The sequence below is a fragment of the Uranotaenia lowii genome, chromosome 1 (assembly GCF_029784155.1).
Source record: "Uranotaenia lowii strain MFRU-FL chromosome 1, ASM2978415v1, whole genome shotgun sequence".
Lineage (NCBI taxonomy): Eukaryota > Metazoa > Arthropoda > Insecta > Diptera > Culicidae > Uranotaenia > Uranotaenia lowii.
Genome location: NC_073691.1, coordinates 6,849,551 through 6,864,196, shown reverse-complemented (window position 1 = coordinate 6,864,196; position 14,646 = coordinate 6,849,551). Strand labels below are relative to the sequence as shown.

General features: G+C 37.1%; 1 protein-coding gene across 1 annotated transcript; it reads left to right on the top strand.

The window, feature by feature from the left end:
• Positions 1-216: 216 nt before the first annotated feature.
• LOC129746797 (uncharacterized) lies at positions 217-2,498 on the top strand. Its single transcript, XM_055740678.1, has 2 exons — positions 217-646; positions 691-2,498. The coding sequence occupies exons 1-2, from the start codon at positions 217-219 to the stop codon at positions 2,496-2,498; spliced, it is 2,238 nt and encodes a 745-aa protein (XP_055596653.1).
• The last annotated feature ends 12,148 nt before the right edge of the window (positions 2,499-14,646 follow it).

Below are 14,646 nucleotides of genomic sequence, written 5' to 3'. Positions count from 1 at the left end.
CCACTGCACCATCGTGAAAATAAATAAAACAAACGCGGCGAGACTTGTGTAGCTTCTCCCGTCGGGGGGAGAGCTAAACGAAAGAAAAAGCAGTAAATTGAAAAGTGACTCGCATTCCTAGAGACGCGCTTTTACAAAAAGCGAATTGCATACGAAGGATACTTCGTAAAACTGATCAAATTTAAAAAAATAAATGTGCCATGCGCTAAGTCCATCATGAGCCTCATCGATGCCGTGGACACTACAGTTCACGCTGCAAAGCAGATACAAAAGGATAAAACAGCGACACTGGACTGTGTTGCGAATGGAATGCTAGTAAGTCTAGCAAAATCCCGTCTGGATTCGGAAACCGCATCCAGGCTGGAGGAGAGATTAGACATACATCGTGTCTACACTTGGACAGAATTCAAGGAAGAGTTGGAGAAGCGAGCCAACCAATTAGCGTGCCGAACCGATATCGACGAATCGAAATCGCGCAACACCAAGACGGTAGCAGCAGCTGCCATCACCCAACCCCAGCGTAGGGAAATCAAAACGCAACCGCAATCCTGTTTCGCGTGCAATGAGAAAGGGCACGCGATCTGGCACTGCACCGAATTCAAAGCGCTGCCTGTACCGCAAAGATGGGATAGGACCAAAAGAGCCGGTCGGTGTTTCAATTGTTTGTCTTGGGGACACTCCGTCCAAAAGTGTTCATCCAAAAAGCGGTGTTCAGAATGCGGAGAAGCACACCACACATTGCTACATCCAGTGGAGCCATCCCGAGTAACGTAGCACACTTGGAGCTGCACGGTTTCTCGGACGCTTCTATTCGCGCTTATGGAGGCGCAATTTATGCCTTTGCCATAGACACGCAAGGTAACAAGTCCATGAACCTGCTTTGTGCAAAGTCGCGTGTAGTCCCGATGAAGGATCTCACTCTTCCTCGAAAGGAATTAATTGGAGCCAAATTGTTGGCAGAGTTGATGAGCCGCGTGATCGGCATCATACCACAACACATTAACAAGGTTCACTACTGGTGCGACTCGCAAGTAGTGTTGTCCTGGATACACGCAAACGATCAACACGCCGAGGTGTATGTTCGAAATCGTGTGAAAATCATTCAACAATTAACAAACAAGATGAGCTGGAGGTACATCCCCACCTACCAGAACCCAGCGGATGTGATCTCCAGAGGAATCTCAGTGAGGAAACTGTTGACCACCAAGAAGCAGCTGTGGCTGCATGCCACCCCGTATGCACTAGAGGTACATCCAGAAATTCAAGTATGCGCAATTCAGCAAGCGCCGACCATCGACCACACTCTGCATGATCCTGACCCAGAAGATTATATCCAGAGTTACAAGTACTGCAATTCTTTCCGAAGGACCAGAAGGCATTTCGCCTTAATACAGCGCGCCATAAGCAATTTTAAGGCAAAAGCTACAAGTTCTATTAATTCTGAACAACTCCTACAAACCATGACCGGCCCTCTAACTGTTGAAGAGCTGGAAGCAGGACTACATCTAGTCATCAAAAATATGCAATCCGTCTGCCTAGGACAAGAGCTGAAGAGCATCGGTTTACACGGCATTCCTACAAAGCAGGGCCCCCTGCAGCACCTCAATCCTATGCTGGCAGGTGGCCTCATTCGAGTAACAGGCAGGTTAAACTTAGCAGACTTGCCTGAAGAACAGCGACATCCAATATTCATTCCGAGGGAGCATCCGTTTGCACGAATCATCCTTGTGCATCTACATCGCTCCAATAACCACGCCGGTCTGGAAATAGTCTTGGCCGAATTTCAACGAAGCTATTGGATGAAGGGATTGCGGAAAACAACCCAATCCGTCCTTCAAAAATGCGTACTCTGCGTACGGGCAAGGCCTCGCAGATTCGAGCAAATGATGGGCCAGCTTCCACGGCCCAGAGTGAATCCCTCTACAGCGTTCACTCATACTGGCGTAGACTTGTGCGGGCCGTTCCAAGTGCTGCCAAGTCAGCGGGCGAAAATGGGGCTTACCGTTTACGCCTGCCTGTTTGTGTGCTTTTCGACCAAAGCAGTGCATATCGAGGTGGTGGAGGATCAATCCACCGGGGCCTTCTTAGCCGCCTTGATACGGTTTGTATCAGTGCGGGGTACACCGGAGGTGATATACTCCGACAACGGCCGCAACTTCGTCGGAGCCAGCCGCGAACTTGCAGAACTGAGCAAAGTATATAACTCGGAGTTGTTCCAAAACGAACTCATAGGGATAGCAGCTGAGGAAGGAATACGCTTTTCCTTCATCCCTCCGAGAAGCCCTAATTTCGGAGGTCTGTGGGAGGCCAACATAAAAGTGGCCAAAAGACTCTTCACCGCAGCCGCTCGTGGATCCAGCTTTAATATATTGGAGATTCAGACGGTGTTCTACCAAGTATCAGCGATAATGAATTCACGTCCGCTGACCTCAATTTTCTCCGACGCCGGAGCTCCGGAACCTTTAACACCAGGGCACTTCCTAATAGAAGAGCCATGACTACTATACCCATCCCGGCAAGCCACTTAGAACAGCAAAACTTAGTTATGCGCTGGAAGCGCATTCAACGCCAAACCGCACAATTCTGGCGTAGATGGCAAAATGAATATTTGCAGCATTTGCGCTGTATCTTCAAGTGGACAAAAAGGCAACCTAACTTGAAGCCAGGTCAAATCGTATTGATTGGAGACGATAACAACCCCGTGGCAAAGTGGCCCATGGGAATCGTAACTCACACCAAACCCGGAAAGGATGGAGTTGTGCGGGTAGCAACGGTACGCACAGCTTCAGGTATCTACACACGAAATGTTCGGGCTTTGGCACCACTGCTCATCGACATTACCGAAAGTCAAGTAGGCGAATCAGTCGAACCATCTCAATTTGATTCTTCAGAAATAGTGAATAAACCACACCATGAAGTACGCGAGCAAGGGTCAGTACCTGAAAACGAAGAAGACCCACCACCCCTGGCTATGAGTAGCAATGTTTGGAGCGACAGACTTCGCTCCAAAGGGGGGAGAAAATGGAGCGGTTAAGGTAACCCTGCATAGCTGCAGAAGTTACCACAACATCCGAAGTGGTACGTCAGCACTTAATGTGCTACTTGCCGCGAAGGAAAATAGGAAACAGTAAGACCAAACTGTGGTCGAAATAACAAACATCAAATTTGTCAGCACAAAATGTGCTATCAACGATGGCGCGGACTCAACGACCGAGCTCGCGCACCCAGCCAACCCAGCAGCAACAATGTTGCATTCATTTCGTGAATAGCAGCCAGAAACCTGAGACGCAATTCGAGATGTGGCCGTTTACAATGGAATCGCCACCCGAAGTCGCCAGTCATTTTTGTCATTTTTGTCATTTTTGTCATTTTTGTCATTTTTGTCATTTTTGTCATTTTTGTCATTTTTGTCATTTTTGTCATTTTTGTCATTTTTGTCATTTTTGTCATTTTTGTCATTTTTGTCATTTTTGTCATTTTTGTCATTTTTGTCATTTTTGTCATTTTTGTCATTTTTGTCATTTTTGTCATTTTTGTCATTTTTGTCATTTTTGTCATTTTTGTCATTTTTGTCATTTTTGTCATTTTTGTCATTTTTGTCATTTTTGTCATTTTTGTCATTTTTGTCATTTTTGTCATTTTTGTCATTTTTGTCATTTTTGTCATTTTTGTCATTTTTGTCATTTTTGTCATTTTTGTCATTTTTGTCATTTTTGTCATTTTTGTCATTTTTGTCATTTTTGTCATTTTTGTCATTTTTGTCATTTTTGTCATTTTTGTCATTTTTGTCATTTTTGTCATTTTTGTCATTTTTTTGTCATTTTTGTTCTTTTTTGTTCTTTTTTCTTATTTTTTGTCAATTTTGTCATTTTTGTCATTTTTGAATCTGAATTTATATTTTTGTAAACAATTGTTTGTTCCTATTGGTTTTAAACCAAAAAATCAAAATTTGTGTCTTGAGAATGAAAATGAAAATTGTGAATTGTGAAGCTTTCTCAAGTTCTAGTTCTGCATAAGAATTAACAGTAAAAATTCCAAATCCAGGTGTTTAAAAAATCTCAAAAAAAAATGAATTTCAATGTTTTTATAAAAAATGGAACCACAAAATCCGGATTGATTTTGACATAAGCTTACCAGATTTTTTCCGCAAATATCCGGGTCGTGCGAATCCGAGCTATTTTGCCCAATATCTGCCGTTATCCAATTTTTTTTAGAAAACCATCATAATATTGATTTTTTTATCGAAACACATCAGTCAATTTTAAAAGATATTTCAAACTGCCAAGAAAACGGTCATGAGATGATTTCACAACCAATTTGAAAGTACAAAACATAATTTGAAAGGCTCATTTTTTTCTTTATTTTTTTATCATTGCAGTCAAAAGAAAGCAAATACAAAATTTAGAATTCGCCCGACGTTCGGCTTTTGGTCTTGTCCTTTCCTAGTGATATCTAAAACTATTTTAGAATCAGAAGTCATTGTGAATTATTGATTTTTTTTGCGGCTTTATCAGTGAGGGTTAAAGACTTGACATGAAAAACGGTAAGAATATCAGAAGAAAATTCTTATGTGGTGAAGAGTGAAAAGCATATAAAATAGAAGCTTGACCACGAACTAAATTCTTTGTCCCGCACCAATTAACTGTATTGAAGAAGAAGTACCTGGTAGAGAAGGCACTACATTTAATTAATTATTGATTAGTTATAGATGGTTATGGATGTGTCTTTCATTTCAACTCTTTAGCCCTCACCAATATAGCCGCAAAATAATTATAAAAAAAATTAAATGATTTATACCTAATTTTACAAGCTTTTGTTTGATTTTTCAAGTAAAGTGGAAAAAATCTGGCAAAACCTTGGCAATCTGACAAGCTGATTCTAATGTTATAGAAATTCGATAATTGGGACTAAATTTCAAGTGAGAAAATTAAAAAAAAAGACTGTAGTAAAATTGTGAACCCAGGATTAGATTTTCAGCTTTTAACTTTATTTCTGAGCCGAGATCGTTACTCTCGAATCGTTTTGGTTGTTTATCAAAATTTGATAAGGAATTTGAAATTTTGAGTTTAGAGAAGAACATTGCGCTTGGCATTTTTACCCTTCTGGGGGTTTACCTCCAGCCCCCCTCCCCCCTCCCTTTCCTACGGCCATGGTGATAGTTGAACTTACACTGTCCAATGTTACACTGTCTGAAGAACTTATCTTCCAACACTTGAATGTCAATAGAGAATCATGAAAATCTTGAAACCAGTGTATCAAGAATAAAGCAACAATATAGTGACTGATTTTTTAGACAACTTTATCGCCTTGAGGGATTTTTAAAAACCTTCTTTAATTCAATCTTCTAATCTTGTATAAATGATGACTTTTCTAGGTCGTTATGAGAAAGAAAAACTATTGACAATTTTTAATTTTGGATGAGATTTAACATAAAAATAGGTTCGTTTATTTGCTGAAACCAAATAAGTGGCTCCAGAGAGTGATTGAGAACTACGATTATTTCTGATATGGTGGAGAGTTGCACGATTTAACGAGCAATCTCAAAATTTATCAGTCTATATCTCGTTATCTGAATTGAAGCTACAGTTAGATAGATAGTTAGTTATCGTTTTTCCTAACTATGCTCGATAAATTTGGAATAACGATAAATTAAACCGTTTTCGATGAAAGTTAATAACAATTTTGTTTGCGGCCTTAATCATATCTTTCTATTTTTCCATGCGTGAGTAGCCTTTAACTGTAACAAACTATGGTAAATTGCAATATCAACAAAAAAAAAGTTGATATCAGGGCTTATTCTCATAAACATGTTAAACTATTGGTCAACAAGGACCGATTCTCCCACCTCCCAAAAGCAGCACAGAAACGACAACAAAAACCAAAAAAAAAACACAAAACCGTGCCAATGCAGTCAACAAATTTTCCAGACCCGGAACGAAAAATCACCGTCCCGTAGTCGTAAATAAGCCAGCTTTTTGATGACCACTTTCGGGCAATTTGTTTAAAAATAAAATAACACCAGCCTAGGCCGGAACGAAAACAAAAACTTGAAATACCGGGCTGTTGGCTTGGGCCCTTTTGGTTTTGTTCCATTTTTTTTTTGCTTTCCAAAATTTGCTTCCACAATCACCGGATCCTCCGGCAGCCCACGAACGACGACACGATATTATCACCCAATAAATTATCCTGCAACAATGTGCGGAGGATATTCGTTCGTTATATGTTGTCCTCCTATATGTTCTCGCTCCCTGAAAATTGTCCCTAGCAGCAGCAACAGCAGCATACAGTCCGGGACTCTCCGATATTGCGGGTCCCTGCGTCCTTTTAAATGTTTGAGGGAGGAAGTGTTTGGAATTTGATTGTCGACTACATAAGTGAGGGTGGAAGCATGGGAGTCCATACATTTCGCTTGACTTTTTTTTCTCTCCCCATTTTAGGAATACGCGCACCGGGTTGTTCGCATCTAGGCCAGAAATCGAATCGCAAACGTGAGAAGCATAGTATTTTGCTTCGTTGCTGCTTCTCCTTCTAGGGCGAGATAGTTTCTTCTACTTCTGTTGCTCATCATTTTCTTAATTTTGAGAAGAATGCCGCCAGAGTCAGCAGCGGCGTTGAATGGGTTTGGAATGTCTTTTTTATTGGCGGCGGCGCAGAGAGGATGGGGGGAAATGGCTGACAAATGAACACTGTCGCCTGGATGGGACAAATATTGACCAATTGGCACGTTGATGGGGGTTGAAAATTAGACCTGGAGATGACTGTTGCCGATAGTGAAACTTTTCTCTGTATTCAACGAATTAGAAAACTGAGAAAATCTTAAAGACCTTTTTGCCACAATTATAATTGAGATAAATTTTAAAATGTAAAGTCTACTAAATTTCATGATTAGAAAAAAAGTTATTAATTGATCAATCGATCGTTGAACTGAGTATGGCACTGAATAACGATTTCTATAGATAACTACTGCCACTCTAGGATAAGTTGCTCTTGTAGGTTTGAGTCAGATTTTCCACTTCTACGCTTCTTTTGGTTGATCTTAAATTTTCAATTTCGGAAAAATTACTTTTCATTTTCCCTTTGTAACGTACAAGATTTTGAATTAGTGTACTACATTTTAGAGTGAATTCTAGAATCCATCTCTTCTAAAGTAATTTGAGCTCCTGACATAAAAATTCAGTTTTTTTTTTTGCATATAATGATAAGCATTTTTTGATTCCCTTTCTCTTCTCTACCAAACGTCGAACAAGCCGATCACGTTTATAATATAAAGTGAATTCAGAATAAACTTGTAGTCAAAAGTTTCGTAAAATAAAGTATTATTTATTGGACTAAATCCCAAGTGTCGTGAAGTTCTTAAATTTGTAGCTGTGATCTATACCCTTACGATAAAAAAGCCAGATTTGTATATGCTTTCATCGCCAGGTTCAAACTTAAGATTTTTGAAAATTTAGTAAATGAACCTTAACTTTTTAAATTTTCAACCGATTAGGATATTTTTTTTTAAATTTTTCTACTCTTTATAAATTGGAGCATAAATTAAAAACTGTTCTACTGAGATTTTTTAGAATTTCGGATTTGGAAAAGGCCCCGATTTAACATTGAAAACATAGGTCGGTTAATAAAGTTCACGTTTTTTTTTAAACTAGTGTAACTTAAACTGAAAATCAAGAATCCTAAACTTGACACAGAATACAAAATATAAAGACAGAAATACAATTTTGATTTTGATAATGTGGAACTAGAATCTATCTCCAAAATTAGTTTAATCTCATTTCTAATTTGATATTCAAAACTGAATTTCTATCAACAAGGAGAAAATGTTGAAAAACTACAGCATTATTCTGAAACTAATGATTAGTTTTCGCGATTTTGACATCAGTTATACTCAAGATTCTGATTTTAGAAATGATTATTATATTTAAAAAAAATTGGTTGTTCACTTATTCCCAGGTTGTTTACTTTTTTTTTTATTGTTCTGGTACTTTTTACTGAATAGTGATTCAAAAATATTGCGATGTTTTCATCGATGCAATCACTTTTCATTGTTAATTATCGTAGAAGAGTTTCAATTCTAAATATGAATTGAATTTTGAAATAAAATAATGATAATGATTCAGAACTCTGGAGCTTTGAAACTCAAATTCATTGATTTACTCTTGAATTTCAAGTTCCCATTGTAGATTTATAACATTTTTTTAAAATGAAACGAATTAAATGACATTTCAACCCATCGTTTCGAATTTGCAACAAAAAATGTTTTAGTAAACTGGATTTTTTTATTTTTTTTTTAACATTTTTGAGGTAATAACAAAAGTGAACGGCATTTTTTGTGCTTGACGGTTTTGGAGATAAGGATTCAAATTTGTCGAGATACAACGCTTTGAAAAAAAATATCCGCAATTTTTGAAAATTTAAATAAATTAGGTTACAACTTTTTCCCCGAGGTTACAACTTTTTATGACCCGAAACGAACATTTCAAACATCCTGATCATCATTCCAATATACTGAATAATTGGGATGTTTTAGAGCTTAGGTATGTTCTATGAAAATTATAATCAATTTAACGACAAATAACTAAAATTTAAGTTTAGAAAATCGAGAAATGAAAAACAGCGAAGCAATGCCAAAGTTGGATGTCTAATTTTTTTAAGGCAAGATAGACCCTAACATATTTATACATAGTCGGATAAAGTTATTCTTTACAATATAAAAAAGTCATGAGTATTTCAAAAACTAAATTATTTTCTCAGACTTTTTTCTTTCAAAACCAGTTTCTGATAACCTGGTTATACATATTGACTTTATTTCGAAATGTTTAGTAAATAAATCATCAAAATCAGCTAACATTTTCGGCCAAGGAAACGCTAACAAACGACAGGTAAAATTTCCTCGAAACGAATATTTTGCGAAAAGCTTTTTAAGGTTAAGAATGGCTTTGAATATTTGGCTTAGAAGATATTGATTTATTCAATAACTTGGTTGAAAACTGCGAAATAATTTGACTTGTCGTTTTAAAAATAACAGATTTGAAAAAAAAAATAACGAGAAAAAAGCTACAATAACTTTTTTTTCTCAGAAGTCAAAATCACTCGTGGTCTTCAGAAAAGTTTATTATTGAGTCAAAAAAATTATTTTCAAAATATTTGTGGTGTTCTACAGATTTTTCAGACAAGCGCTTGAATTAATTTAATGAATTCATACCTTTTTTAAAAGTATAAAAAAAAACAAGAGCTGATAGAAAAAAACTTTATAAAATATTTTAAATCAGCGCCCTACAATTTTTCAAAACCTACTCTTATATTCTTTGCGCATCGGAAAAAATTGAATTTTGTTGCCTTGTGTAAGTAAAAAATAATAAAATGATGCATCAATTTTTGATAGCATCAAGCACAAAGCAAAAACATTCACATTTTTCCAAGGTGCAAAAAATTGAAAGAGCTGATTTTGACTAGTTAGGGAGCGTTTAATCTAAATATGCATTTAATTTCATTATCTCAGCTCTCTCAGTGTGCACTTTTTGAACAAATTATAAAATGTTACAAAAATATGATAAATATAGGTTTTCAATAAAATCACATCAGTGGTCAACTTTTACGATGACTGCGGGAAACTATGAATTCTGAGTTTTCATTTTGGTATTAAAAAACTAATTTCTATAGTATCACAAACTTTAAAACGCCCTTTTGTAATGTCAGAAATGGTTATGACTATTCTATTAAATTTTCAAACAATTGTAGGATTACATTTATTTTCTAAAGTTTCTCTGAAACTAGAAAATCTAGACAAAATTTGTATCCTTCATTAAATAAAAGATAAAGAAAATATTAAAAATTAGTTTTTGGTTCTGGGTAGATTTAATAGTTCATATGCAATGAATGACTGATTTCAGTGAAAATAGGTAAAGTTTTAAATTTTCTCTAGTCATAGAACCTACATTTGACAAAATATTCGATTGTTTGAGGCCAAAATCTTCCTTAATCATTTATTAAAACATATGCACCATAAATGCTGCTATCTGGTGTTAGTTTAAACCAGTCTCTTAATGCAATTGAAATAATCAACTTTTTTGTGAAATTTGAAGCTGGATTATAACTTTTAATTTTAATTGTCCCCGTGTGTATGATCTGTTAACAATATTGACGATATGATTGGTTTGAATTTTGAAACCCAAACAAAGTTAGTCAAAAATCACTTCAAGATCATGAGAAAATGTGAAATGTGATTCTAAAATTTAAATGCATCTTCTCAGTTAAAATGGTCCAGTGAGTTTGATTACCTTTTATTTAAAAAAAAGGGGCTAAGAGATGATTTTGTCAAAATCGGGACTTCAAATCAAAAGTGTACCACAAAGTTTGAAATTTTCTTAAAGGTTATCACCAAAAAAAAACAAATTGAGTCTCTTCATTTCAAAGTTTTTAAATTTTCTAATTGAATCAGTTCGTGTTTGGTGATCGTGCGAGTTAGACGCAATTTCTTCAAGCTCCAATAGTTTTTTTTTCTAACCACGCACCGTCGGCTTTAAAGCTGAGCGGTAACAATAGCTTCAATCCAATTCCTAAGTAAAGAAAGGAATATGGCGGAACTGGAGTTAAAAGCGAATTCGCTCCGTATCAGATTCCAGCGTGGATGCACGGAACCAACAGAAGCTCAAAATTTGAGTTTCTGAAAGGGAAACTTGGCCTCAAGCCCGACAATCTTTTGGCCATGTACAAAGATCGCCCAGAGTTATCAGTTATCGTTAAATTTGAAACTGATAGTGATCTGCAGGCAACATTGCAGAATCACCCAGGAACGATGGATTTCCGTCACGGTACAAGTGGGAAAAGTGCGGTTCAACTGTCTCCAGCATCAGCTGTCGTCCGTTATGTGAGACTATTCAACCTTCCCCCGGAGATCGATGACAGGGAGATTTGGACAGCGATGTCAAAATTTGGCAAAGTTCAGCGAGCTGTTCGGGAAAAATATGGTGCCGACACCGGATTTCCTATCTGGACTTCGGTTCGTGGAGTCTACATGGAGTTGGACGAAGGAGTTGAAATCCCCAGCAGCCTGCATATTCGGAATATACGGGCTCGTGTTTTCTACGAAGGATTGATCAACAAATGCTTCAAATGTGGCAGCACCGAGCATTTGAAGGTCAATTGTCCTAAGAACTCAGTAAATGAGAGGATGGACCAAAATCGTCGAGCGGAAAGCAAGCCGGAGGAGCAGGGAGTAGAAAACATTCAAAACCAGAAACCATCATACAGCACAATTGCCAGCAACACGTGGTCGAAACCGTTGAAAGTTCGATCACCAGCGATGCTCCAGAGTTCGTCTTCATCCGACGGCGCCCTAAACGGACTCACGAGTTTGAACGCTTTATTCCCGGCTGCAGCGAAACCAAGACGCAGCGCACAACCTTCTTCCTCTCCAACCCAGCGAAATTTGGATTCGACGATGGAAGCTACCGAAGAGGCGTCGCCAGCAATCGGTGATGCGAATGATGCGATGCCAACGACGTCAACCGATAAAAGCCACCCGAAAGATGTTACAGAGATGGGTATGGATTGCGTAGATGACAACCGGAAGCGAGGACGGCCGAAGGGGACCGATGAGACGGTGACGTGTTCGGGCTCAGAAGCCAGCTCGGACTCCGAAAGTCTAGCTTCTGAGGAAATGGATCTTCATCAAACATCGATCAGCGCATCTCAAGATATGATGACCAGGAATAAAAAGAAGGTGCAACGTTTGCGTAACAGTGGAGGTAAGGTAGACGAAGTTAGCAAAGCTAGTCCGAATGTAGGTTAGTTTCCTTTCTGTTTTTTACCAGTAATTGAATTATTTTTTTCTTTGTTATTTTCTTTTTACATATTTTTTGTTCAGTTATGAATTATATTTTGAGAATAGCATCTGCTTATTTGAATAGTTCTAATAGCTTGGTCAACAAATTCCTTCTACGAGATTTTGTGTACAATAATGATGTTGACATACTGTTTCTACAGGAAGTATGTTACTCTAATTTTTCTTTTATTCCATCACACCTTTCATTAATAAATTTAAATGATTCAGGATCGGGAACCGCCATTTTGTTGAGATCATCGCTGGAGTTTTCTGAACCTTTATTTGAAAAAAGTGGCCGAATATCTTCAATTATTGTTTATAAAACTAATTACGTAAATGTTTACGCACACTCGGGAACCAATAAAAAAAAAGAACGAGAAAATTTATTTATTAACGACCTTTCTTTGCACATAGCTAAACCAAACTGTTTCTAAACTGTTATTGGCGGCGATTTCAACTGTGTTTTGAATCCCATAGATTCAAGCGGGAGCTCTAATAACGTATCGTCAACATTAAAGAATGTTGTTAATTTACTTAAACTGAAAGATATTGCATTAGAATAAAAAAAAAACACCCACACATTTTTCCGAGGAGATACCTCTTCAAGACTGGACAGATTCTATATTTCAAAAAACTTGTCAAATAATGTGCTGGATTTTTCTACTGTTGCTGTTCCTTTTTCTGACCATTGCGCAATTTTAATGAAACTTAAAGTAAATCAAGACTCTATTATCAATAAAGGCAGAGTTAATAGTTCGATTCTTAAAAATTGCTCGGCAAATGAACGCTTTGTTGAAAACTATCAAACATGGAAGTTGCGTCAATTATATTTTAATGATAGAAATAGGTGGTGGCACGAGGTTGCGAAAAATAAATTAAAACAATTTTATAAACGCGAAAGTTGGACGTTGAATAATTCCATAGCTAGTGAAAAAAGTTATTTTTATGCGAAATTAATGGAGTGGATTCAGAAAAAGAGCCTAAATATTCCAACACTTTTGGACATAGGTGTAATAAAATCAAGGCTACTCGAAATTGAAACAAATAGGATTAAACACTTTTCGAATAACTTAAATGAAAATAGCGTTCTACAAAATGAGTTAACAAATATATTTCAAGTTGCGGCACATGTTAAACGTATTGAAAATTCTGCAAATTTTAAACTTATTGATGATGGTATTTTAATCACTGAAAGTAATGTGTTACTGAACAAAGTTTTTGATTTTTACACAGATTTATTTTCATGCAAAGTTAATTCTGCACAAAATGAAGAAAACGATCCGATTAACAACTTAATTAAAAATTTGAACGACGAAGATAGATCATCTTTAATGAAAGAAATAACAGATGATGAACTTAAATCCGTATTGAAACGTTGCTCCAAGAAAAAAAGTCCCGGTCCGGATGGTTTGACCTATGAAATATATATTAATCATTATGATCACTTCAAAGATGATTTACTTTTTATTTTTAACGGTTATTTATCTGGATCTATTCGCCCACCAAAATCATTCACAGATGGTATTATCACATTAATTCCTAAGAAAGGTAATAAGTCAAGTTCCTTGAATGATTTTCGACCAATAAGTTTATTAAACTGCGACTACAAGTTGTTTATGAGGATTTTAGCTGAACGTTTGACGAATTTACTTTCCAAAATAATAGGACCCGGACAAGCAGCTTTTGTTATTCCAAATTCTTGCGTTGAAAACTTAAAAGATGTTAGAAGAATTCTCACAAAATCAGTAGAAAGTGCTAAATTCAAAGGAGCATTAGTCAGTTTAGATCTGCATAAAGCTTTTGACCGTGTAAATCATGATTAAAGTCTGCTTCATTTAATATTGGAACAAATTCTTTTGCTCATTGTGGCGCTCCTAGTGGACGGATTTGGAAACTTTTTTCACCCACGTGTCGGGAAATTCATTACCTTTCACCATGTATTTATGTCATAACACCAAACGATAGCATTTTGTAAACAACCGCCATGGAAGCCGAACGGAGAGATCAAATTGTGCACAGTTTTCTTGAAAATCCATTGTTGTCGGCATCGAAGCTAGCTAAACAGCTTAAAATGCCCAGAAATACCATATGGCGTGTTATCAAGCAGTACAAGGAAACATTGACGACGGCTCGGAAGCCGCATTCGAAGCGTCGGAGTGGAACTGTCGACCGGAAACTGTGTGGGAAAGTCATCAAGGCCGTCAAGAGGAATCCCAATCTTTCAGACCACGATTTGGCCAATAAGTTCCAGGCCGCTCACAGTACGGTGCGACGAATTCGTCTCCGGGAAGGAATAAGGTCATTCCGAGCCAGCAAACACCCAAATCGGACGCTGAAGCAGAACAATGTGGCCAGAATCCGTGCTCGAAAGCTTTACTACCAAGTGCTTACCAAGTTCGACGGATGTAAAGTCTGCTTCATTTAATATTGGAACACAAACAATTGCGTGTAGTTCAGTCATTTATTAACGAATTCATAATTTGTTTTTCATACAAATGTAGCATATTCTTTACTCTTTCATAAAAAAAAATTAAAAAAATTATTCATGGCTGTTTCGAAGAAATTCTCGTACTCGTACTCGTAAGAAAACTGTGCACAATTTGATCTCTCCGTTCGGCTTCCATGGCGGTTGTTTACAAAATGCTATCGTTTTGTGTTATGACATAAATACATGGTGAAAGGTAATGAATTTCCCGACACGTGGGTGAAAAAAGTTTCCAAATCCGTCCACTAGGAGCGCCACAATGAGCAAAAGAATTTGTTCCAATATTAAATGAAGCAGACTTTATCTATGGAAAATTTTGGAAAAATTTAGGTTCCCG